Source organism: Lissotriton vulgaris, chromosome 7, assembly GCF_964263255.1.
Source record: "Lissotriton vulgaris chromosome 7, aLisVul1.2, whole genome shotgun sequence".
Lineage (NCBI taxonomy): Eukaryota > Metazoa > Chordata > Amphibia > Caudata > Salamandridae > Lissotriton > Lissotriton vulgaris.
Genome location: NC_141695.1, coordinates 266,798,794 through 266,823,498, shown reverse-complemented (window position 1 = coordinate 266,823,498; position 24,705 = coordinate 266,798,794). Strand labels below are relative to the sequence as shown.

The following is a 24,705-nucleotide window of genomic DNA, read 5'->3' as shown; positions in this document are numbered from 1 at the left end:
CACGCCCTGTGGCGTGTTTTAAGTTGGGGAATAATTCTTCTTCAATTCAGAGGTCCCCTGGGGGCCAACTAGCCCACTAGGTCCCTCCAGTATGCGCCAGAGAGCTGCGTTGCAGAGATGTGTTCAGAGGCCACGCCCCTTTTTACAACACTCTGCAACAAAGCTCCTTGGCACTTAGTGGTGGGATACTTGGCCCCCAGGGGACCTCTAGATTGAAGAGGAATTAATTCCTTAACTTAGAGTGGGCATGGCCTCTGAATACCTAATTGCAACGCAGCTCCTTGGCGCATACTGGAGGTACCTGGTGGGCTAGTTGGCCCCCAGGGGAGCTCAGCATTGAAGAGGAATTAATTCCCCAACTTAAAACGCGCCACAGGGCGTGTTTGCACACATGTCACCGCAGGCCCCGCCCCCTTCCTTCACCACTGTAGAATTTTTTTTCTAAAATCAGTCGAACTACGAATTCCGATTTACTCACCTGTTATCAGGAGAGAACTCAGTGCTGCATTTTTTAGCCCAGCACTGACCCTGAAAAGTAATTCTAAGCTTCCTTACCAGTAACTTGTATTTCCTTCCATAGGAATCCATTGTGTGATTTTCACCAGAAAAGTTTCTGTCTATTTTCTCAAACTAAAAATATTGCCTGTATGACTTAAACACATTCTTTCAACTGTTTACAGGAGATGCACCCATGCTGGATCCAGGATACACCACTGAGTAAGAAAAAGTAACGTTAACATTACTTACCTGATAAGTGAATTTCCTCCCATAGGATAACATTGGTGGTTCTATGTGAAAAGGTTTCTAAGTGTCAACTTTTAAAATACAATAATACAATAATATTCCTTAAAAACCACTATTGTAACCATAACGTTTTTACTCAACTGTTTACAGGAAATATCCCAGGACTGAATTAAGGATCTAGTCTTGTGGTTAGAAAAGTAATCCAAAAAGTAACTCATTGCATTTAACTAGAAATTCGGATTGAGCTCAATGTTGCATTGTGTCTGAAATTGTGTTGCGCATTACAACAACTGAAAATACTGTACTTAAACGTCTATTGCCTATTTGCAAGTATTTAAGCTAAAGTAATTCATTCTGAGAAAGTATATTTTGTAATGAAATGTATAATAACTATAATGTAATTTAAAAAATAGAAGATCTAAAAATAAATAGTTAAAAAAATGTAGTAAATCAGTATAAAAAAATATATAAGAATTATTACATTTAAAAATTGTCATTTACAAAACCTTTAAATTCACTGACAAAAACATAGGTTTCATACATGTTATAGTTAGGGATTAGCATTTAAAAAACCTTAGAAATTCACTGAAAAAAACATAGGTTTTAGGGGTGTTATAGTTAGTTGGACATTTCACTTGTATAAAACCATTGAAATTCCCTGGTTATAGTTAGTTGTACTAACTATAACTAACTATAACTTGAGCGCCCGCAATCCACTGATAACATCACTGATGACATCCCAAATGACATCACTGATGACATCACTGTTGACATCATCCAAGTGACAATCTGATACATCTTATCATACACTAGTATAACCTTTCAACACTCTTTATAAAATATGGAGTACCATATTTGAAACTATTGACACACCAATACAAGTTTCTAAAAACCCACTCAGTGATTCCTACATCTGCACACACATCTAAACACTTACCTATAGTTTCACTCATACATGCTAATAAAGATCAATAGAACAATATTAAATATACTTATACACCTACATCAACATTACACACCAGCACACATTCTATTTACCTATGTAGTCATACTACTCCATTATGCAAACAGTTGATCATACTTATATTTACTAAGATACACACTTACACAAACACCTCTTTATTTATTGATATAGATAGTAACTCATACTTAGTGTAGGAGAGTAGGGTCTGCTATCCTATGGTCACCCCAAATTTTTGCTTTTTGCTTCACTGGTTTATGACTTAATGTGGCTGTGGGCCTGCGAATCAGACCCAAAGCCTGCTGTTCTCTCTCTAAATTAATGCCAATGCACTCTAGGGGCCTCATTTATGAAAAGTGACGCATCGCTGCGTGAAAACAGCGATGTGTCACTTTTCACTGCGCACTCCTTGCGACACCAATGATGCGTCATATTTAATGTATGACGGATCATGTTCCAAGGACTTACAGATACGTCAGTATTTCTGACGTATCTGTAGGACGCATTGCTGGAGTGTGTCACAAAAGTGACGCACTGTCGGCGCAAAACTGACGCAAGGCCCTCATAAATAAAGGCCTTGCGTCAGTTTTGCGCCGCCGGTGCAACACTTTTTGTGACGCACCAGCGGTGTAAAAAATGCGCCTCGTTGCGCCATATTTAAAAAGTGACTCATCTAGGTAGATGCGTCACTTTTTAAACCCCTCGCCACAATATACCTGCGTCAGGTATAATGTGTGCAGAGGGGGCGTTTCCCCGCAAAAAGCCTCGTAATAGTGACGCAGTGAAATCTATGAGATTTCACTGCGCCACTTTTAGGACGCTGTTGCGACAAAATCTTGCGCCTGCCTCACAGCAGGCGTAAGACTGACACAAGCCCTTTCACATGGGGCTTTCCCCATGTGAAAGGATGCATTGCTGGAGTTGCGTCACTTTTGTGACACACTCCAGCAATTCGTCACTTTTGCGCTTACAGATACGTCAGAAATACTGACGTATCTGTAAGTCCTTGCGACCTGATGCGTCATACATTAAATATGACGCATCATTGGTGTCGCAAGGAGTGCGCAGTGAAGAGTGACGCATCGCTGTTTTCACGCAGCGATGCGTCACTTTTCATAAATCAGGCCCCAGGTGCATTACGAATTGGATACTGGTTCACCTTATAGGCCCCTGTAACAGGGCAAAGGTGCATCCAAGGCCTACCAGGGGCTGCAGCATGTATTGTGCCACCCCTGGCCTGGCCTCCATATTTGACACAACTGGCTGATCACTCAGCTGAGGTAAGTTGGTGTAATCACCTCTTGCTTAGATATAGTATCCCTATATCTAACCTTAACTGGACACATGTTAACCTATAAGCCATTCCTATGGAGGGCCCCTGCAATCCAGGGGGCAGAGTGCGTGGTTTCATGTGTGAGATGATGCTCTAGCATGAGCTGAGCCTGTCTGCAGCTGTCGGGAACAACTCCCTTAGCTGTTCCGGGATATTGCCATACCATATACTCTTAAGTGCATTATAATCCTCGCGGTTATATGCTAACTCTGGTTTGGCTTTATCAAAACATGTCGAGTAAGGTGTCATACGATTTGGAATACTATCCCCTCGACAGTTCTGTCGATGGGGATAGCATTCCACCCTTCTAGAGGGACACGACATGTACATAGCCTTAACCCCGGTTAAAGTTAACCAGAGCCTCAGCATCACAAAATGGATGCTGCCACCACAGACACAAGTCTGACCTCCTGCTGCTGGGAGTCCTTCCAGCGAGGGAGGCTTGGACAAAGGGTTTCCTGCCTTGGGAGGTGCGAGCACCACCCCAGACAGGATTTTGTGTATAATGTTAAAAATGCCTGTTATGGTGCCAAAGAACAACTTAATTGGGAGCGATCAACATAACGGCATGATTAAAAGCAGAGTGAAGATAGTGTGGAAAAAATATTACTATCAATTATAGATAATAATTGGTCCAATTGACCAATTATTATCTATTACTGATAGTAATATTTTTTCCACACTATCTTCACTCTGCTTTGGCATCATAACAGGCATTTTTAACATTATCACATTTACCTTTCACATCTACACTTTTTTGAGCACTACAACTTTCTCCCTTCAACCTACCAACATTACCTGCTGGCTGTCCATCTGACTGGTGGATCCAAACTACCACTCCTCGAAAGAGACCTGATTAGGTGTCTAGTGGATACCAGTTTCCAACTATAAACCAGATGATGAGGTTCCGCCAACGGGTGGGCTGATGGGTATTCTTATTCCATCTTATTTTCTTACTTTGTTGTCTTTGTCTCTCCTCAGAACCATTATTCCCTCACACTACAACTGAGTGTTTAGAAATGTCATAGTTTCTCTATAGACCCATAGCATCCTCTGTGTGTTGTTACTTGTTAGTTTGGGGGACAGGATGCAAGTTGGTCTTTAAAAATCTTTTCCCCTTAGACCCCCTTCACGTTGTGTTTTTTGTTGAATATATTATTCTCCCCAACCCAGGAGAGGATCCTCTCCAGGAGGACCCGACCAACCAAAATCTGACCGACATCTATAAGACTAACCGGGCGGTAGTTGGCAGGACCACAGCTCCCTTCCAGGAGGCGGGGACAGTTGCCCCCGCCAGGAGGGTGTTGATCAAGAGGGCAAAGTATATGGCCCATTCTCTTGGGCTAGCACGGTATAGGTCACCTGGTATGCCATCCTGGCCCGTGGCCTTTGCTGGGGTGATCTTATCTATAGCTCTCTTGAACTCACTAAACGCTATTGGTTGAAACGGCTCAGGGGAAGGAGAGACAGTTGACAAAAAGAGGACTCTTGGTACCCTGGATTACTAACTCCTTCATACAATTTTCTAAAGTGTTCATACCATTCCTGATTGGTGATGTGGTTCGGGGTCTGGTCAGCATCATGACCATTAGATCTCCTGACCTAATTCCAGAACAAATCACCATTTTTGGACAGGCTAGCCGCCTTCAGTTCTTATCAATGGGATTTCTCCCACACCCTCTTTGCATTAACCATGGTTCGTCTATAATCCTTTCTAAGCCGTTGGACCTCCATAATATTGTGGTTCTTGATGGCGGAGATCAGAGAAGACTTCTTTAGTCTACACTCCCTATTATACCATACTTGTGGTGACTCACGGGTCATAGATTTATTGTTAGGTGCGAATGGTTTCAGAAAAAGGGAGCTTAACTTGTCAATGGTATTGGTGTAAACATCCCCAACAGTTTGAACCCTCTCCTTTTCTCTGCATGCTTTGATCAATTTGGGGGTCTGGTCGCTCAAAATTTCACCAAGGGCCAACATATTCCGCTCATTGATAGCGACTTTTGGCAATTTGAGAAACCGCTTACAGTTAGATGGTATAACTTCTTTGGTTAACATCATGTGGCCACTATTAGAACGGGATGCCTCGCTATGCCAGACATCCATCATTTCAAAAGAAAGTGGGTTATGGTCACTATCAATAGACATGATAACAATCATATCAACCACTTGACTCCATAGTCTCTTGTCGACCAATATGTAATCGATTCTGGAGGGGCTTGAGACCCTATTAAATGTATTAGCTCCTAAGACATCAGAGGTGATTTGCCCATTGACTGCCCTTATTCCAAATTCAAGTACTAAGGCATTTAGTTGGATGGCCAACGGTGACCATCTCTTGACTGGCGGGAGTGTTAGAGGGGGTATGCCCCATCTCGCATCTTCCTCCTCCGTCCCAATGAAATCATTAGAGGCCAAAGGTTCGAAGGTGCAATTAAGGTCACTGGCCACCATAACCTGGGCACTAGTTGGACATAAAAGAAGTTCATTAGATAATGTAGAAATAATTGGTGACTTGGCTCCTCCCCTCGTGCCTCTGGCATAAACAGTGAAAAGTTCGATGGTAATGCTTCCAGTGGGCCCCCTCAGGGTTAATCTCATTAAGTCCGGGATGGAACAGATATGATAAGTGACCCTACAATTAAGAGCAATGTTCGCCCAGACCATAAGCCCACCTGACGGACGACCACGCCCTTGGGTAATTGCAGGTATGAAAAAGCACGAGTAGCCGTATTTATACAGTGGTACTAAGCTCCACATCTCCTGGAAGATACATAGATCATAGCCATCTATGAGACGGTTCCAGTCTGGCAATGTTAATTTACTTTGAAGACCGGCTATGTTCCAAGAGATTATTTTAATATTCGGAAATATTGCCCTTTGGGTGTTCACACAGCTTCTGGGGGCCAAGATATGGGAGGACAAGGCACCGTTTGAGGCAGAGTCAATCGCATCAGTGGTGGTAGAGAACATAAGATCGTATTGTTGGTGTGCAACCAGGATAGGAGATATTGTGTCTGCAATAGGGGCTGTACTGATGCTACTATTAACAGAATTAGTATTAGCAGGTAGTCAATCATTTGCATCAAGTGTGGACTGACCCACTATAGCTGAAACAGGGACAGGACTACTATACTTCATGGATTCCATGCTGGGGAACCGCCTGAACTGTATGGCAGATTGGCCTGGGGGAAAGGTTCTAGAGTCCAGTGCTAAAAGGCCCTCAACGAGTACATGATTTGTGAGAGTTAACTCAATGGTATCTGTACAATTATCCCTGGAGCTACTTCTACATGCCCTGAGTATGTCCTCCCTTATCAGGGACCGGCACCCCCTTATGTGACAAATCCAATGTGTTGCCTTATTGATCAGAGAGCCATCATCTTCTCGGGAACATGTTTTAGGGACATTAACCATGTAGACTCTGGGTTGGGTAGACTTAGCCCCGATTCCTGAATTATACAGAGGTTGGAGTAATTGATCTAGACCAAGTCTGATATAAGCTGGATTGGGGGCAAGACCAACACTAGAGGAGCGGGAAACGTTCTCAGCAGAGGGCTGTTGTGGTGGTTTTATTATATTATGATCCACTTGTCTATTAATCTTCTAACTTTAGATAAATCTTAAGACTTTCGGTATTCACAGAAGGCATTTAGGAATCCTAAAGTTAAGAGTCCTAACTTTCCTACTAATAAACTGAGAAAAATCCTAATTTTAAGACCTTCGGTACTCACAGAAGGCAATTAGGAGTCCTAAAGTTAGGAGTCCTAACTTTACTACTCCTAAACTGAGAAACATCCTAATTTTAAGACTTTCGGTATTCACAGAAGGCATTTAGGAGTCCTAAAGTTAGGACTCCTAACTTCTGTGAATACCTAAATGAATAAGTGCCTTCTGTGAATACCAAAATGAGTACGTGCCTTCTGTGAATTCCAAAAATGATATTAAGTTTAGGATTTTGTCTTAAGTTAGTTCTGTGAATCGGGCCCTACTTTCCTTGCTGTGAGGCGTGTCTGGAACGTAATGAACGCTCCATTTGAAAAGGAACGATTTGAAACATGCTGCTGTGGCATGGCATGAGCTAGTCTGCACGTAAAAACCTGCCAAAAGAGCGCACAAAAAAGCAATTGTTTAGATTTGAGAAAGGAGTGCATTCTATAATTTTCATGAAGCTCCACACATGCCAGGCCACACATCCATGGTCTAGACTGTGGTCATATGTAGTAGCTTCATGTATGCAAGGCCACACATCGATGGTCTAGACTGCAGTCATACGTAGGACCTTTGCATGTTCCGGGTCCACACATTGAAGACTGAGACTGCGGCTTGTGTAGAAGCTCCGCATGTACAAGGCCCACACATCCAAGGTCAAGGGTGCGGTTATGTGCCAAAGCTTTGCATGTGCCAGGCTCACACATCAAAGATTTAGACTGCGGTCATGTGTAGGAACCTCACATGTGAGAGGCCCACACGTCGAAGGTCTAGGGTAGAGTCATGTGTAGGAGCTTTACATGTGGTAGGCCCACACATTGAAGGTCTAGACTGTGGTCACTTGTAGGAGCTTCGCATGTGCCGGACCCACACATCGAAGGTCTAAACTGCTCACAAACGCAAGCAGGGATAGAAGCTGCTAACAAACACAAGCAGGGATAGAAGCTGCTCACAAACACAAGCAGGGATAGAAGCTGCTCAAAAACACAAGCGGGGATAGAATCGGCGCAATGACAGAAGCACAGGTTAGTTGCACACCACTGGAAGCACAAATCTGTACCTGTACAGTGCCCATCTGAAATAGCGAACAGTCTAGGACAGCACAAATCTGTAACTGAACTGTAGCATGAATGGGCAGCAGTGGGTGTATAACGCTAAGGATGCTAGGGTTCTACATCTATTGTTCACTAACAGTGCAACTACAAACTTCTACAGAGGAACTCATGACACCTCAGACTAATGGCTGAACAATCGTTTTACTAACAGACTATCAGCACAGCTATTTGCCCAAGTGGCACGTTAATGATTTCAATGGGCACGAGAACGTAAAATGAATTCCATCGCACTCTGGACAAGCAAGCCATTGATTCTTATTGACATGGGAATCAATCTTTGGGAATCCACTGCCCTTAGGAGTTGGAGAGAATGTACTGAATATGATAACCTAGGGTACATCCTTAAGGACACTCAGCCAATTTGGCTTTGGCGGTCTTAACATATCTAAGAATTTAACTTCTACCACCAAATTTAAATTGAAAGAATTCCAAGCACTTGTCATTCTTGGTTTAAAATAACAGGATTTTAATAAAGCTCTATGTTATCGCCACAGTTTTAACAGCACACAGATTCATCAGATGTGTGGAAAGTTTACAAAGGTTTTTTTTGCCTTTGCAGGGCATACACGCTGCAAAGGCAAGTCCTAAAAACACATGAAATTTCTAAATGATTTGGATTCTTGAAAGGCTAAGAACTGGTTAAATTAAATCTTATATATTGTTTAACATAATGATCATTCTACCTCTGCCTTCTTTCACACATTTAGGGGACCTTTTGTGCCACTGTAAAATCCATTTGCAGCGCTATCTTACAGTGTTTGCTATTTTAATGATTATATTGCAAAGAGTGGAATGGAAACACCAGCGTTGTGCTGATGTTCACAAAAGTATCAGCCTTGACACGAATATCGTAGCCAAGTAGTTATAACTTACACACAAGGTACTCAAATGCAGAAATTTACGTTAGGGGTACCGTGACATTACGTCACTAATGATGTGCCAAAGCACCCATGTGTACCTGAAGCATTAAATGAGAGTCCGCCGCTCCAAATTTGGTCCAGGTGGGGACCAAATTTGAGGAAAGAGAGGGCGTGTGTGTCATGCAACGCCAATCGACCAAGCCACGGCAGGCGTTAAACTTGAATTTGTTGCTACATTTTAAATGCCTTTTATTCAGAGGGTGAATTTAGATGCTCCTTGCCTGCGCACCAATGCAGCCAAAATTCCATTTGCTCAGTTACCATATTTAAGGATTATTCCGTTTACCTGAAGGCTGCAGTTTAGACATATTCCCGGTCTCGCTTCGGCAGTATCAACGACGGTAGCCATCCTTTCCCCAAAGTATTCCAGGATACTGGGACCCGAGCCCCCCTGGCCAGCCATGACAGACGAGCAGTGTCTCTCAGCTGTAGCTTAAACACCCAATGGGGGCTAACGCTTTCTGCGCATGTGCGAGAAACCCAGCTACCAAGTCGCTTGCGGGCGTTCACTGATTACACTACACAGGTCTTGAAACATCAGCTTTCCTTTTAGCTATGACCTCAGTTGGCTGTTGCGCGGGCAAAATTAACATTCCCGACAATATTAGTATTAGCTTAGCGGCACCATCCATCTTGGGTTAGAATTTCCAATGCAATATATAGATTAGATTTGTATTGCTTATCGTGCGCAACACATAGGCAGCCTTTCTTCTCGTTATTGACAAAACTGTGGGTTCTGATTGCTGCGGCTCGAACGCGCACACCATTCTGACATGGCAATCAGTCTTTGATGAGATGAGGCTATTGGGGCGTCCGGATTTTCACGAAATAGTGAAAATGTATTTACAGCCATAGAAAACAAACTGTGTATACTGTGGCAGTTCTCAGGTGACCACATCCTTGGTACAAGCGCTTACGCGGCAGAAGGGGGGGGTGATAGACCGCGCGATTCACTTAGGGGAGCGTTAATTACTACCATCTTGTGGAGCGCGCTCCCGCATGTGAATCTCCTGACATGCGCGCGTTGCCATTGAAGGCAATGGAACACATGCACGTGCTTGTCTGAAAAGCCAAACCGATCGGACAAGGTCTTTTTGCCATTGTAGCGCATGCGCGCTGCGAAGGCGACACCTATAAAGAGCATGTAGCACCTATTAAAAACATTATACTGAGTCTTGAAAGCAGGAAAAGGAAATTGATTAATAATGGCTGTGATCTAACAACATAATCGATTATGGACGATAGAACGTCAGTTCCTAAACCTTACTCATGTTTAGAACGTCTACTTCCTAAACTTCTCATCTGTGGGATTAGGACTTCTACTTAAGCTACTGTTCATCTTTTGGATACATTGGTTCCTATGGAGGAATAATCAGTAGGTGGCCTGGGCCAGAATATGCTGTATGTCATTCTACCTAGATCTGCTGGCCTTGCCCGGGACAAAGAGGAAGGTGGCTTATCATTCCAACTAGTAGCACTACTTTGAGTTTCTTCATTGCACATCTATGCATACTAACCGGATTTAATATTTTTCTTATTACGAAATTCTTTAATACAGAGGAATATCACACTAGATTTTAATTAGCACGTATAACTGATACAGTTTCATTTTGTAATCACAACGGTTTATTGCTATTGTACTAAAATACACTTTTCACACCTGATTGGAAGGATCCATTAAGCTCCAAGTCTAGGCTTAGGCTGCAAGAGGGCAGTCTTTAGGAAGCACACATTTACCAGATTCTCCAGACATAACATAGCCTTTGTTGCATGTGCATCCTGGCACACATTGTGTTTTGCATGGTTCTGCATCTTTATATTTCTCACAGGTGAGCGGACATGGAGAGGCACATTTAGAATAGTGAGCATTGGCGGTGCAAGGACATGTACTCTCAGGTACACATTGACCAGAATTCCGGACATATCCTTCTTTGCAGACGCATCCTCCACCACAAATTGCTGGGCACACCTTGACACCCCCCATGTTGGCCACGTCCTCGCAGGTTTTCGGACAAATGCTGCTGCAGTTTTTGTACTCCATGTTTTTTTTGCACTTTTCTGCAATGACAATATGAGGAGAGTTACAGGATTATTAATGACCATATATGAAATGCGACACAGCAGCCTAACATTGGAACCGGTATCTTTAAAAATACTACACACTTTGGCCATATACAAAATGCGACCCAGCAGTCTTACATTTAAACCTCTAACTTTTAAAAATACTATACATTTTCATGTATGTACTGTGAGGTATCTGCAGCCCAATCTTACATCATCTGAAGCAGACATGCAGGGAATCACAAAGATGTTTTGTGCAGGCCTGGGCATGTGAAATGAAAGTATCCAACAAGTAGACAATAACTGCCAGAAACATTAGAACAGCTACAGTGCTGCATTGTTCGGTACAAGATAACTTCTGCCCCTGGACTCCCTTTGGCCTAAGGGTTCTTTAGAATGTAGCGTTCTGGTTTATATCCTAGCTTCAGAATTTGAAAAACAGCCCCCCCCCTTCCTAAAGCCAGTGTGACAGACATGTATACCAGGTGCCATTGGCTTTCGCAAGCCTTCTTTACGAACTTCGGAGGAAGCACAGAGAAAACTACCTGCATACCTGCATACGGATGCTACAAAAATGAAATGCGGGCAAGGCCAATAAGTTGGGCTTTAATGTGGTAAGGCATGCAAACAATATGTGTACATTCCCGTGTTTGCATATATTACCACATCACGTGTGTAAGTAAATACGGGGCCATATTATCAAGAACGGCAATAACAATATCGCTGCTTTGGTAGCAGGAAACTGCCGCTAAAGTGGCGATAAGGTGCTTAGGACATCTTGGTATCTCTTGATGTCGTGTCCCTTTATACCTCGATACCGCAAGACGAGACACTAGAGACGATCGAGATGCTCCTACGAGAAAGGGAATGGGACTCCATCACTCCAGTATCTTTTATCATGGAACTGGCTACCATCGCAATGAAAGAGAACTTCTTTCGTTTTGAAGAGACATTGTTCCTGCAAACGTCAGGTACCAGCATGGGGAGCGTTTTTGCCCCCAGTCTGGCAAACCTGTACGTTCACAAATTCAAACAGGACTGTGTGTTGTCATCTATGAACCCCTACTTACAATCGATAAGGGTTTGGAAACGCTACATAGATGATATCCTGATTGTGTGGCGTGGATCCGAAAGCGAACTCAAGTCTTTCCACTCGTGGTTGAATGAACAGAACCCGTTCCTGCGCTTCACGTGTGAACATTCGACATCTACACTGGCTTTCTTAGACCTACGGATTAATGTAACCACAGGTGGTTTGGCATCCGAACTATACAAGAAGCCCATGTCATGCAATTCGTTGCTTCAATACGACAGCTGCCATCCCAAAGCATTGCAGGATAATTTGCCCTTTGGACAATTTCTACGCATCCAGCAAAATTGCACCACCAAGGAAGATTTCCAGAAACACGCAAAGGAACTAGAGGTTTGTCTTCGAGAGAAGAAATATCCTAAGAAGCTAATCAAAGATTCTAAGAAACGAGCCTCGCATAACAACCGAGAATCACTACTAGAACTTACACCTCCCTAAACCTAAAAATGAAAGGATAGCTTTTGTGAACATCTTTAACGCTTTCGATGCTGATGACGAGCTCAGCTCGTCATCAGCCACGGTGGTCGTGTGCTGATGACGAGCTGAGCTCATCATGTAACGCGGCTTTTGAAAAAGAGCGGCTTAGGGCAAAAATAACCCCTGCACGCATGTGGTTAATACAAGGTCAAATGCCATCCAGAAGATCGTGCGACAACATTGGAAGATCCTCAATACTGGCCCAGATACCCTTCCAGAACCACTCTTTACTTACAAAAGGGGAACCAGTATAAGAGATCGGCTAGTCCAGGGCCCCAGAATGACCATCAAGTGGGGACCTTGTGGGATCTACCTCCAGTTGTGGGACACCATCCCTGTGGACATTGTGCTGCGTGCCCACAGACTAGTCGCTCGATGAGTTTAGACATTGGAACATCCAGGCGGTGGGAACAGAAACAGTTTACTAACTGCAACAGTATCAATCTCATCTATTTGATCACATGTCCCTGCCCTCTACAATACGTCGGGATGACGACGCGAAAAATCAAGGTGAGGATTTCCGAACACAAGAGCACAATCAGGTGCAAGAAGCAGGCAACCCGCCTCACGAACCACTTCCTAGAGGTAGGACACAAGCCAACTGATTTTACTTAGACTGTTTTAGAGCAACCACGTATTCCACCTCATATCACATTCACAAACATCTTTTTAAATTGGAGCAGAAATGGGTGTATCGCTTGAACACTGACAAAAATGGCTTAAATGAAGACATCCCGTGGGCAGCGATATAAAAACCTAGTCTCTTTTGACTTCCAGGATTTGTTTTCTCAAACGGGAGTGGGTCAGCGACCTGAGTGTCAAGCTTTATGGATGGTGCACAGGCTCTAATCATGTGTGCCAAATTCGATGATCCAAAGCTTGTTACAACTTAGCAGGCTGAGGAACGGTATAAACACGCTCTTAAGGGCTTGAATAGATTATCTAACAACTAAGTCACAATAGCGCTAGCATGCTATGATTAATTATCTTGACTTTATGGGGTAACTGCATTATTAATATAGAAATATTATAAGTAGTATGCCTACATTATCTTTAATAAACAGCATACTTTGCAGTTTTCTGGCAGGAGACAACTTTTTGGCTCTCCTTGCCTGTCCTCCTATTCTCTGTATCCTTTGTGCCTCTGTCTCGCACAGTTAATACCGACGTGCCTGAGACGGGGTATTCACATATATTTACATTAACTATCGCACTAGGCAATATATCAACTTCAGTCTCGATGACCCTCTGTGTCCTTGTGTATAATATGATGATTCTTCTCTAAAGATCGTAACATAGTTAATTATCAGCAGTTATACAAAAAAGACGACTGGATCTGTATTCAGTAGACCGCAGTTAGTAAAAGCGGTCTCTAAACTACATTTCCCATGTCCCCTCGGGCGCAGATTGATGACTCCACGGGCTATGACCAATGGGTTAGCACGTCGCGTACTGACGTGTAACCGCGACATTCTTGGCTAACAACTTCAAAATACGGAAATGCATGCCCCTCGGTGCCTCCCAGAAAAGCGCAGATGCCTGATCGGAGCACCGATGGACAGGTATGTACATTCGTTGTATGGGGTACTGTGTATTGGATTAGGTGGGACTTATTCAGGTGATATCCAATGTATTTTCTTTTTTTGCACTCACTCACTTTAGAAGCAGTCGCGAAGTAGATTTCTGGTCCTGAAGAAGCAGGAGACCCCGGTTGGGTCTATTCACTGCAGAAACATGGCGACCTTCAATAACATGCAGTAGATATTTGTTACAAACTACTGTTACTTTGCACCTATTTCGTTTTTAATCTTGGAAGTGGTTGCCTTCTCATTAAAATTATTCAGTGCATCCACTATCCATTTTTATCCTTACACTTTCACTCACATATATATTTTTTTGAGCACTGTTTCCGGTTACCACTGTGTGTTGACTATTGGTATGTGCAATGTGGACATACCACTTTGTGAAATCGCCCAAATGATGACAACAGGGCGGTTCAGAGTGCGTAACTGATGGGTACATATATCGCAATGTGATTAGTCCCTTTTGTACTTTACAATATGGTTGACACTTTTTAGAATACAGAGATCTTAGTTTCACGTAGACCCACAGTTATTGTTTATTGATATAATAAGTGATGGCATATACATGCTGTAATTGCCACCTAACAATTGTTGTAAACTCCCAATTGAAAAGTATGATTTTAACACTGTGATAGCAGTCAATGTATATCTATACTACTATTATAAAGGAAGAACTTTGAGGCTTTGAGGCGGGTAAACTCGGGAACCACAGCGCCAATCCACACACCCGATACATCATTGTAATCCTCAGGGTGTGCAGATGGACATAGGCTGTGTAAAGTTAAAAAATACGGTATATTGAAAAAATTTACATTATAAAAAAAGTAGTCCCTCGAAGTAGCGCCGGCCGCGACCTGCGTGCTGACGTCAGGAGCGCGTGGAGGTGCGGCATCCAGGAGCACGAGGAGGAGCGGCGGACAAGGCGCGGGGGAGGAGCGGTGACGAGCGGCGGACATGGTGCGGGGGAGGAGGTGGGGAGCAGCAGACCGGCGGGAGGAGCGGTGACCAGCGGCGAGGAGCGGTGAACTGAGGAGCGGCGGCTGAAATAAACGGGCAGGCGGGGGTCGGGGCAGGCGGGGGACGGGGACTTACACCAAAACAGAAGGAGGAGCTGTGAACTGAGGAGAGGCGGTTAGGTAAGGCTCCGGGAGACAATGTCAGGCAGGCGGAGGTCGGGGCAGGCGGAGGACGGGGACTTACACCAAAACAGAAGGATAGAATTTAGATCGGCTGAGGTAAGGCTCCGGGGGACAATGTCGGGCCAGGCGGGGGTCGGGGCAGGCGGGGGACGGGGAGGTACAACAAAACAGAAGGGTACAATTTAGATCGGCTGAGGAAAGGCTCTGGGGGACAATGTCGGGGCAAGCGGGGCAGGCGGGGGACAGGAACTTACAGCATCTGCCATGGAGATTTATGCAGAGCGCCTCAACACTGGGCCTTTGTGACATCCGGGGGACAATGTCGGGGCAGGCGGGGGACGGAGCGGCCGGGGGCCTGGGCTGCTGGGCAATGTCGGGGCAGGCGGGGGTCAGGAAAGCCTGATTGCTCCCAGACAAGGTCGGGACGGGCTGCTAGTCTGTTTATGTATGTCACTGCTATGGTTGGCATATTTGCCTCTTTTAACTTAACCATTATTCGCATTCTTTACTATTTGTAAATGTTTGGCTATGTTAAAATTCCACCAAAGCATTTTATGAACGAGCTTTGAGACCTCTAAGCTGTGGTTTATGCTATGCTACATGAAAATGTTTATGGGCCGGATTATGTGCCTGGCGGTTCATGGACTGCCAGACTCATGGTGGCAATCTTCCAGCCACTCTATTCCAACTAGAGCGATCAGGCCGCAATTGTACCACTACAGCCACCACGGATAAGAGATCCCAAATGGTGGCGTGGCAGTCTTGAGGCGGCAACGCATATTATGCAATTCCTCTCCGCCACTGGTTTCATGGCGGTTCGTACTCCATGAAAACGTGGTGTAGAGGAAACAAAGGGGGGCCCTACAGGGCCCTCCGATGTCGCATGGCCATGGGGGGGCATTCAGGGAGACACATGATGTGCCCTTCCGTGTGCAAACACCCCCAGTTCATGCACAGCTGTGCAGGTACTGACTTTGACATTCCTATTGCAATGCCTATTACATAGTCACTGCCGTGGGACCACGAAAGAGCCACCTGCCTGTGACAAAAATAGTTGTAATGTGGCAGGCGGTGCGCACACAGGTTTGGCGGTGCGGGAGAAGGGACGTGACGATGACGATCAGGCCATAAGTCTTCTTGTCTGTCTGTCTTCTCTGGGCAATTAATTACACGTCTCACCCAGATGTTCTGTGGGTCCTCTAGAGGATAGTGGCTCCAGTAGGACCACTGCGAAGCATGAGTGCAGTAGGGGAATCCTTGGTTGTAGTAGACAAATACTTAAAACACACCTAGCAGGGCAGGTGTGGCCTTGCAGCACAGCAGCACACATTTATATGAAATTAATAGATTTATCTATTTAGAAACACATTAAATGCTTATCTTCTTACCATCACAGTGTCCAATTGAAAGTGCTGCAGCCAACACTGAGAAGAAAAAATGATTGAAATATGAAAATAATCAGTGCTAACACTCTTGTGCAGTTGCTTTGATGGCATAATTTACAGATTCTCTCTCACTACATTGTATGAAAGCACATTAAATGTTTCATAGTTAATGAGCATCTTTAAAAGGAATAATACGTGTAGAACAGGTAAACCTGGCACATCATTTACACAAAAAACATCTGTTTAATAATCTGAAGCCCAATCCACCAATTTGCAGCACAGATTTGTTCGTGAAACTTTGTTTTTCTGTTTCCCCGTCAGTAAAACAGGAAAGCTGCTGGTTTAAAAAGTTCATAAAGAAAATGAGAATAAAAAAAAAAGAAATAACCTGAAGCACATGTGGGAAGGACAATTTATAAGGCCCCAATCAGGAAATGAAGGGCTACACCGTTTAAATGAAGGCCATTGTGAATTGGAAAACCACTGCCTTTGAAAATTAAAGGTCCGGGGGCCCAATGTTCACCCAAAAGCCCGAATCCTTGCCCGATTATCAAGATAACCAGGTGGGATACTTTTTGAAACAATTAATCTTAATCGGAATCATGTATACTTTCCATGGTTACATCAAAAGTAGGACATTTGTCCAGTCCTGCCCACAGGCACAGCTATTAGACAACAACATAATTAGGCAAATTCTCTTGAACCAGCTAATTGAATTATTTGAGTCCACGACTAAATTCTTAGTAGTCCATCATGTTATGTTAAAGCAACTATGTAGAACTCCTTATCCAGGATACAGAAGCAAATAAAATTGGGCAATTGGTCATGATTGGAAACGATCAAAGCTGAACCTCAATGTCCATAATCCTGTCACTATAGGCATCCTTAGTTTTGCTCCTGTAGAAACAGTCAAACCTGAAATGCCTGTCAATGTCCCAGGTAAACCGGAACATAAACAACTCCAGACGAGTTTCACCCTCAATGAGTGTTGGAAAATACCATCTTTTTTGTGGTATTCCTCCAGATGTTTGTGACCTGTTTTTGAGCCTATTTCAGTTGGCCATATGACTGTGTGCACTTAATTGCTACCAACTAGTGATAAAGTGCCTGTACTGTCCCTTTTAAACATGGTAATATTGGAATACACCAAATGGCACATTTAATTTGCTTATAAGTCCCTATCATATGGTACAACAGGTAGCTAGGGCCTTTAGATCAAATCCTACAAGAGACCTACAGCATTTGCGTGCCACGCACAAAAGTAGCACTGTACATCATGTCTACCGGCCTGCCCTGGCAGCCTATTTGTGCAGTTTTAAATTGCCATTTCGGCAGGGCAAAATAAACCTTTTTCCAGGGCTAATCTTTTCTGTTTATTACTTATAAGTCACTCCTGAGGTAGTCTTGACGTGAATGGAGGGCAGGGTATATGGAAGGTTAAAAGTAGGACATGTATGATTAAATTTTTATATGTCCTGGCAATGAAAAATCTTCAAAGTGGTTTTTCACTGTGGCAAGGATGAATCTCCCATAGAAAAGAACTGAGTTACATTATAACAATTCATAATGCATATCTTAAGTGTAGGACTAAGTAGAAAAATAAATCAAGGACTCTGTTTAATAGTGAATTAGAATCCAATCTAATGGTCAAGTCGACTTCAAAATTACAATTTTTTAAATGCCAGATTTAAAAATTGACATTTTTCTGCTGAAGCGAAATGTGCCAGTGTTCAGTGTCACCTGAATGTCAATGTCTCTTCAGTGGTGAGATGTGTATTCCTGTTACATGTGTGCAAATATCCCTGGGTGTGTTAGGTGTGTTTCTCCCATGCGCAGACTGACCTGTAGTTTTCACTCAGCCCTTGATTGCATTTCAAAGGGTAGCCCGGGGTCTGTACCTAGCCCCTGTCTAGCTTCAGAAGAACCCTACCCTATGACTTACAGATGCAGCACCTGCCTTGGCCTGCCTGTCCTTTGTCTCTCTAGTTAAACTGGCACCAAAGCAAGTGGGGGTTACTGGAATTGACCAGAACTACTTTAGGGGAGGGAAAAATGAGTGCTTCCCTGCTTACCTTAATTAATTTACAGAGCCTTATAAAGCACACAGCTGTTTCAATGTGTGTTCTGGCGCTAGAAAAGTAATTGGTAGGAGCTATCACAATAATTCCTGCGCTTAGAGCCATGTCTTGAGTTTTTTTCTTAAATAAGACTCAGAAGAAAATGATCGAAGCCCAAACCGAAGCTTGTTCCATGCATGAGCAACTAGAAGGGAGAAGAGGTGGCCTCCCCTTCTAGCCTGCCTTAGTATCTGCCCCAATGCAAATGAAGCCTGAGCAGAACACAAAGCTATAGAGGGACTATAGAGTTACAATCAACTACCAAATATTGAGGTGCAGTCAAAAAAGGCCCTAAGGGCCAGAACCAGAGAACTGTAAAGAATGCACTACTTTACATGTAGCCAAAGCAAAGATCTTAAATAAGAAGGAAGTCATGTCGGAAAAGGATGTTTGAGAATGAGCCGAGCAGCGCACTCTTAAGGATCCGGAGTCCTTCAATGAAGAAATCAGGAAGACCCAGGAAAAGAGTTTTGGCAGAGTCCAGCCTAAAAGTAACGAGGGACTGTATGTCCCTCGTTACTTGTATTCAAAATGTATTCAAAGAGCATAGCAGACCAAAACAGTTTCCAACCACTGTGGACACCTGTGTTTGAAAATATTAATGATTATCATATATTACCCCTTGGTTTTTAATTACCACAGATGGAGAAGATGGAGAAGAAGCTCAACAGCTCAACAGCTAGACCACCATCCAGATTAAAATGTCTGGAATAAGAGGACCTCCATATTGTCCATGTTGCACATAAGGTGATTCAAGTGTAGCTATCTAAAGACAGCAGAAAGACAAGAATTAAGAGGCTGCAGTCCTTATCCACCCCGCCTGGGAGAAAATAAGCTGAGTTGTTCAGTGTACAGGATCACTTAGGCACCACAGAGTTCCACCAAAGTTGCAAGGGGAGCACATTAGATATTATAAAGAGTTGGACTCAAAGAAGAACCCTCAGGCTTTCCCACCAAAACAAATTTTTAATCAGATGAGGAGTGTAATTCAATCTAGCACTAGTCCCCACACCCCGAAGGAATGCTAATGTATGTTACACAATGTCAAATGCCACAGGAAGATCTAGTAAAATCAAAACCACCTTTCCACTCTAGTTGAAGGAAATTCAGGACCCCAGAAGTGCCTCCAAAGGTAAGTTGGCTGACCATGTGTCTGAGCTACAGAGAGCATCCAAAGGCATCTTCTTGTAACTGCCCAACTGACCAGCCCCACTGGACGTCCCTTGTACTCTGCTGATGGCCTCTGCTAGAGTTAGTCCTGAAACCCATGTGGTGCCCCTCTGGTCTTGGACCCTTGGATTAGTGTAAGAGTGTACTCCTCCTGTCTAACCTCAAAAGTTGGGGATTTAAAACTTTTCAGCAAACTTCTGCTCTGAGAACTGGAGTGGGACTGAGGTCTACTAGCAAGCCACTCACTGAGGTTGCATCCCAGTGGGATTGACATCAATGCAAATGCTGTTGTGGTGTTATGTGCAGTTGCAATTCCTGTTCAGCCGAACCTCCTGAACACAGTATGCAACCTTGTGGAGCCCTTGGAACCTGAGATCCAGAAAAACATCTAATTTTCAAGGGGTAAATTTCCACCAGGCCCACCATCACGCAGTACCCCATCGAAGACAGCCTCCTCAGTGTGAAATCTTGACTTTTCTCTCACTGAGCTTTTTTTCCCTTCAATGGCTTCACTAAGAAATTGTCCAGCGGCTCCCAATCAACGTTGACAGCGTCTTTGGATCCAGTCAGTACCTTGCCCCACAGAAGTGTTTGCCTTCTCAGAATTTCTTCTACATTTGAAGGAAAGTCTGAGACAGGATCCAACTTGGCCCTTCTATCTGACCCATGCTCGATCACAGTTAGGCTTAGCTCTTGACTTTGACTGGTCATGCACAGCCAGATAACCCGGTAAGCCCTTTGTTCTTTTTGGCCCTATTTCTCAATTTAAAATGTAAAAAATCATATCTCTGATTCTTGCGATTGTATCTTTGCTGTTTTGGTGGCATTTCATTTATTACATTTTCTCTATTTTACGATATTGGTTCACATTTTCATTTGTGTTGCGTTTTCACTTTATTAATGTTTGAGTGCTGCATTAATGTTTTACACTTTTTTCTTTAAGTTAAACCTAACTGCTTTTGTTTCAAGCTGCCTTGGGGTTAAGTACAGGTTTATTGAGGGACTTTTGGCTCACCCAGACCAGACTTGTTATTATTATTTGAAGTGGGTTCTTACTTCCCACAACTAATACTCCAAGTTCTTATGATGGCTCTCAAACGTTAGTTGTAAGCCAAATACTTTGGGCCCGATTCACAGAACTAACTTAAGACAAAATACTAAACTTACTACTTTTGGTATTCATAGAAGTTAGGATTTTGTCTTAAGTTTGTCTTAAGACAGACTTAAGACAGACTTAAGTCTGTCTTAAGTCTGTCTTATGACAAACTTAAGACAAAATCCTAACTTCTGTGAATACCAAAAGTTGTACGTTTAGGATTTTGTCATACGTTAGTTCTGTGAATTGGGCCCTTAGGGGTTTTCACTTAGAAAAACTAAAATGTGGATTGAATAATTGTATTAATCTGAGGCCCTTTTAATTATTTGGGTTACATTCCAGTCCAATGTCTTTTTGCTCATCATGCCACTACAGAGAGAGACCAATGATATACACATCAGACAGGTTTCTGCTCCAAGAACAATAGTCCAGATCTAACTGCCTGGGAAGACAAGTATTACCTAACTGGTTTAAACATTTTTGAGCCTTGGCAGTGAGGTTCAGCCTAGGTCCTAGTCACAATGAGCTAAAAAATCCATGTCCTAGAAAATACCTACAGTTCTTTCATGGTGTTTGTGCCAACGGTGGGGCACATGATTCCAGTCTAGTATGTCAATGACAGATTTCCCTAGAAAGTAGTAATCTTTTAAGAGACATCAGAAGACATTGTATCACGTTTAAAGATATAAGTCTTTGGAAACATTCCTCCAGTTGCTGTTACTTGTGAAGTGAACTTGGCTTTGGAGTTTTCTTAATGAAAACATGTATTCAAATTTTTAGATCTATGTTTTAAATGAATCTTCAGTGTTGACATTGGTGCATCAGTTTATGCATTCTTTTGGTTCAATTGTCACGTTCTCTCGGATTTTTTCCACTTTAGTCTACATTTCACATTTAGTTATTTTGTCCGATCATTAGATCTTTCTTTTATCATTTGTTGATGAATATTTAGTATGCATGCACAAACACCTTTGCACAAAAACTCACCCACAACTTAAATGAGAACTGCTTTGATCCTGGCTGCCTACCAAAAATGAAGACGTACGTGGACCTAAGTGAGTTGTGGTCCATTTAGTGCGTGGATTGGAATTGCACTCATCTATACTCTTAACTCTACATACATTTAACCAAAGGCATGAGTAGATTCTAACCCCTTAAATGCAGAAGATCAAAATACTAAAAGTACTTTCCTTTATGAATGTATCAATATAATTTGAGTTATCAGGAAGGATCTACTATCACTTATTTTTCATAGATTCTAGGTTACCCCTACTTTATGCAAACACATTATTCTAAACATGTACTTGGGTGATGAGTTTGATTTGTGAGGCATTTGAGATGTTCATAGTTCTAATACTATTAGCTAAGTGTGAAATGGACAGGAATATCTCAGTTTTATCAACGCTTTGCTTGTGGTACTCACCTACTGCCAGCATTGTAAGAAGATTCATGCTTTTAAACATTTTGGTAATCAGAGGCCCTGAAATAAGAAGATACAAGAGTGAACAGTGATACAAAAGTGATATTTTGATGACATTGAATGGATGTCAACACATATGTTTTCAAAAGTTAAGTATTGATTTTGTAATTTATTTCAATATTTGTTGCATTTGCACGGTACGGACTATGTCAGCAAACGCCAGAGTGCTGTACAAACAAATATAACCGGAGATGCATTTGATTATAGGCTGAGAATGGCAATTGTACTGGTTTGTATATTTTGGAAGTGTTTTGGAAATGTGATCTGAAGAGAGAAGTACAGAATTATTTCTTGCAAAACAATAATTCAGGGCTGAACTTGCTTTCCTATCAAATTTTCACCAGAGAACACCTAGAGCTTGCTAGTTAGTCATTGTATGCTCTAGAAGTAAACATATTTTGCCTTATGTATTTAGTTTGCCTAATGTAGTGTGAAGTTTGTCCTTAAGGCAGGTAGGTGAACTGAATTGCACACATTTGTATTTTGTGAAGTTTATTTTAAAGTGTTTTTTGACCTAACACTAAAAACACCCTTACCGTCCTCTACCCTTCGAAACAGCATTACCTAATCCCTAATATACTATACAGAAAAAATGACCAACAGATTCAGGGACATGGGCTACCCTTACAAGGTCCTTAAAACTATTAGGGAGAAAGCCAGTAGTCTGACCAGGGACAGTCTCCTTACTAAGAAGAGGAGACACAAAGAAGATCCTAATAAAGTAAGACTCATCACCACTTACAGAAGTGAGTCAAAGAAAAACAAATCCATGATCACAAGACACTGACATTTGGGAATGTCAGACCCAGTGATAGTAGGCAAAGTGTCCCTCCATCCCCCTGCAACTTATTGCAACTCAAAATCCAATGGAGACATTTTGGGACATAGCTACACAGGCACACAAGGCAGGAAGGAGAGGAACAGGGCTCCTACAAATGTGGAAATTCCAACGCTTGTAAGGGTAGTAAAAGCAAGAAAACATACTAGTTACCCACTGGTAAGACAGCCAACATCAACAGTTTTATTCCACACAGCAATGACTTGTGTGTATAGGTCTTGGTATACCCATGTGGCTACTAAAATGTGTGCAGTATCATATTTCCAGTAAAGAAGAGAATAGTGAAGCATTTCAGGGTGATGAAGAATTGTGATGTGAATTGCCCTGTAGCAAGACATTGGTCAAAAGAACATACACAGAACTCTGCCATTCTTTTGCCATTTCTATAGCAAAGTATTTAAGCATTTGACTAGCATAATGCTGTCTCTGCTCTGCTGTAAAATGACAAAAGCCATTTATTTTGCTCTCATTAGGGCTCTTCAGAGAGGTATAGCTTTGTCTAGACACAAGTGAGCATCCAGTTTAAGTTCAAACAATACCCTTTAAACTGGGTGCTCCCTTGTATCTGGAGAAAGCGATACCTCTCTGAATAGCTCTAATGAGAGCAAAACACTCTGTCAGGGGTTGCGTTTACTCATTTCAGATTAGCTTGGTTGGTATTTTAACAATTAAAAAAGGTAATACTGTGCCTGGAGTGGTAAATGGTGTTTGTCATTTAACAGCCGGGGCATGGATGGCACTGTGCTGGTATTATGCTTAAAGAATTTTCTGTAAAAATGCCAAACGGCTTTGTCCCTTTCTATCTCGGGGTGGATGACACTATGTTAATCCTATGCTTAACGACTTTGCATATTGATGAGCGGAAACAATAGCACTTTGACAGTAAAATGCAATGAAAGTGTACCTGTAATAATGTAGTATGAGGGGAAATCGAATTGCAAAGTTCCAATTAGTAATTCAGTGATATTTCTTCCAAGGTGCATTATGGGAACGGCAGTATTGAAGGACTACATTGAAACCTAGTAGTCGGGGAGTTTAGAAAAACCACAATGCAATGCTGCAACAGGATATGATGGTTCACCTCTGAAAAATAATTTGAACCAAGCTAAATGTGTCAAGACTGAAAGATCTAAAATGAGTTGCCATTCCATTTTATTAAATAAAGTGGCTGATTCCTTGAAAGGTCCTGGTGTGCATCATTCTTCTTTATGTATGAACAAAGGAGTTTTTGTTTGAATGTTCATGGGGTGCTCCGTCACCAAATGTCGAGGCCACCCTGCTGAGGGGAGGCTTCCCTAAGCAGATAAAGTCGTGGTGGATATATATATCTATGTATATATAAATAGAGAGAGATAGATAGATATAGATATATTATCTACTGGCGGTTGCAAGTAGATAGTTAGCATTAGGACCTATTATCCATAGGAAATTCGCAACATTCTATTGGCAAAAACATTTGCTTCAATTGAAAAATCTTCTTGA

General features: G+C 42.6%; 2 protein-coding genes and 1 long non-coding RNA gene across 3 annotated transcripts in view; all 3 read right to left on the bottom strand.

The window, feature by feature from the left end:
- Window positions 1–24,705, bottom strand: part of LOC147701349 (inducible metalloproteinase inhibitor protein-like) — a 142,607-nt gene that overhangs the window by 16,507 nt on the left and 101,395 nt on the right. The gene's annotated exons all lie outside the window — the stretch shown is intronic.
- The window catches only part of LOC147701352 (uncharacterized), a 53,904-nt gene that overhangs the window by 10,526 nt on the left and 18,673 nt on the right, over window positions 1–24,705 (bottom strand). The gene's annotated exons all lie outside the window — the stretch shown is intronic.
- On the bottom strand, window positions 10,453–22,946 carry LOC147701354 (serine protease inhibitor swm-1-like). Its single transcript, XM_086928382.1, has 4 exons — window positions 22,922–22,946; window positions 22,329–22,385; window positions 16,526–16,561; window positions 10,453–10,845 (listed from the first exon to the last, which is right to left on the bottom strand). Exons 1-4 carry the CDS (start codon window positions 22,944–22,946, stop codon window positions 10,484–10,486), a joined length of 480 nt encoding a protein of 159 aa, XP_086784508.1. The 3' UTR covers window positions 10,453–10,483.

Excerpts from the sequence above, each read along its gene's own strand:
- LOC147701354 (XM_086928382.1), bottom strand. The coding sequence starts at position 22,946 with ATGCTGTTTCGAAGGGTAGAGGACG. Across the intron at positions 16,562-22,328 it reads TCTTACAATGCTGGCAGTAG|TGTTGGCTGCAGCACTTTCA; the intron begins GTGAGTACCACA and ends TTTTCTTCTCAG. Across the intron at positions 10,846-16,525 it reads TTCAATTGGACACTGTGATG|AAAAGTGCAAAAAAAACATG; the intron begins GTAAGAAGATAA and ends TTGTCATTGCAG.